This window comes from Nyctibius grandis, chromosome 5, assembly GCF_013368605.1.
Source record: "Nyctibius grandis isolate bNycGra1 chromosome 5, bNycGra1.pri, whole genome shotgun sequence".
In the NCBI taxonomy this organism is placed as follows: Eukaryota; Metazoa; Chordata; class Aves; order Nyctibiiformes; family Nyctibiidae; genus Nyctibius; species Nyctibius grandis.
In genome coordinates this window covers 217,249-219,448 of record NC_090662.1, presented here as the reverse complement: position 1 = coordinate 219,448, position 2,200 = coordinate 217,249, and the positions used below count along the sequence as shown (strand labels likewise).

The window sequence follows — 2,200 nt, the reverse complement described above, 5'->3', positions numbered from 1 at the left end:
CAGGGTGAAAATTGAAACAGGCTGATGGGAGAAAGGCCAGGAGGCCCAGGCCAGTGGAGATCCCTGAAGGCTTGAATTCCCCCGTGGCTCAACAAACACCACGTGGTGAGTCGCCCTCAGCTGGAACCCGTGCTTTTCTAAGTGCTGGTTATCGCAGAGCAAAGCACCCCAAAAACAGCAGAGCAAGAGACAGAATAAAGAAAAAAAAAAATGTTTGAACTGGTGCAGGATGATGCCACATCCCCAACCCGGCGGCTGGGGAAGAGCAAGCGTGGTGGCTGTGGCATCCAAGGAATGATGTGACCATGTCCAGGGGCAGGGAAGCATGTGGTCACTACAAGTGCATCCAGGAGGCAAAGAGAGCCATGCTTGGTGTACTCACCAAGAGAAGGGGTTGGGCTGGCAGCAGAACCCAGGAGGCGTGGGTTAGTCTAGATGCACACTGTTCTTGGCTTCTTCTGCGTGATTCTCTTGCAGTCAAGTGTCCTACGTTGAACAGCAGCTCTTTGACCTCTAAAATCGTGGTGTCTGTGAAATCCAACACGGGAAGCTTTCAACCACTATGGAGACAGGACCAAAGCCATCCTACCAGTGAAACCCTTGCCTCATGGTGGTTGTGCTCCAGTCCCCTGGCTCACAGTCACCACCTCCTCCTCACAGTGCTCGTTTCTGTCCACAGGCCGACCAACTGGCCCCATGGCAGGTGAGAACCAGACTCATGTGACGGAGTTCACGCTTCTGGGCTTTTCCCACGGCCAGCCCTTCCTCTTTGTTCTTTTCCTGGCCATTTACCTGGCCACGCTGCTGGGGAACTCTGCAATACTCGCCCTCGTGTCCCTGGATCCCCATCTCCGCAGCCCCATGTACTTCTTCCTCAGCCACCTGTCCTGCTTGGACATTTGCTACTCGTCGGTGACGGTGCCCAAGATCCTAGCGAACGCCCTGCGCCCACGGGCAACCATCTCCTACCGCGGGTGCCTGGCGCAGACGTTCTTCCTGATGGCGTGCGCGGGGGCCGAGTGCACGCTCCTGGCCGTCATGGCCTACGACCGCTACGCGGCCATATGCCAGCCCCTGCGCTACGCCCGCGCCATGAGCCGGGGTGTCTGCGTGGCGGCCGCCGCTGGCTGCTGGCTCTGGGGGATGCTGGACTCGGCCGTGCACACCCTCCTGGCCTCCCAGCTCTCCTTCTGCGGGGCTGCCCGGCTCCAGCACCTCTTCTGCGACGTCCCCCCGCTGCTGGCGGCCGCCTGCAGCGACACGCGCCCCAGCCAAGCGGCACTCCACGCCGCCAGCGTCTTCGTGGGCCTCAGCCCCTTCCTGCTGGTCGTTGTCTCCTACCTCCGCATCCTGGCCACCGTCCTCGGGATGCCCGTGGCCACCAGCCGGCGCAAGGCCTTCTCCACATGCTCTGCCCACCTGCTCGTGGTCGCCCTGTACTTCGTGACGGCCAACCTGAACTACAACCGGCCCAGCGCCGGCTACTCCCCGGCAGCCGACACGCTGGTCTCCGCGCTGTACTGCATTGTCACGCCCATGCTGAACCCCCTCATCTACAGCCTTCGCAACCGGGAGGTGCGGGGGGCCCTGCGGAAGGCTCTGCGGGGCCGGGGCACCGCGGGCTCCGGGGGCAGTGAGGCGTGAGCAACGCTGGGACTGCAACAGGGCGCTGGTGTGGCATCGCCCGCCTGCGGGACATCTCTGATGGCAGCAGTGGGCATCACACCGCCATCCCTTGTCTGACCCTCAGCACATCACTGATGGCAGAATGGCAAAATCAAGTTGGGAACAAGGCTTCAGTTCCAGGATTATGTCTTTATTTTGCAAGTGTCACGTGCTGAGCCCAGCGCAGGACCTGTTGTAGCTACGCTGCTACCAGGGAGGGCTGTAAAAGGCAATTCCATGTGGTACCGGACACGTGCTGGCACCGAGCAGAGCCAAGGTGCTGAGCCAGGCCCTGCACGGGGCAAGGGGCAGTGTCCTGGGCTGCGAAATCTGGCCTCTGCCAAGGGGCCGTCACACCATCCTCCTTCCACACACCCTTTGGCACTGAGGCCGACGTCTGCGGGGTGTCTCCAGGCTCCACGAAAGCCCAGTAGCTTTTTGTACATCAGCACAGCAGCTTTGGTCAAACGACAAGAGCTGTGAGCTGGCCCTGCTTACATCCTCACCAGAAATGCTTGCTTTGCTTTAGAGCCAT

At 60.7% G+C, this 2,200-nt stretch overlaps 1 protein-coding gene across 1 annotated transcript; it reads left to right on the top strand.

Moving 5' to 3' along the window:
• The first annotated feature begins 696 nt into the window (after positions 1-696).
• Positions 697-1,644, top strand: LOC137663850 (olfactory receptor 5V1-like). The gene has a single exon (XM_068401451.1). It carries the CDS (start codon positions 697-699, stop codon positions 1,642-1,644), a length of 948 nt encoding a protein of 315 aa, XP_068257552.1.
• Positions 1,645-2,200: the final 556 nt, after the last annotated feature.

Excerpts from the sequence above, each read along its gene's own strand:
- LOC137663850 (XM_068401451.1), top strand. The coding sequence starts at position 697 with ATGGCAGGTGAGAACCAGACTCATGTGACGGAGTTCACGCTTCTGGGC.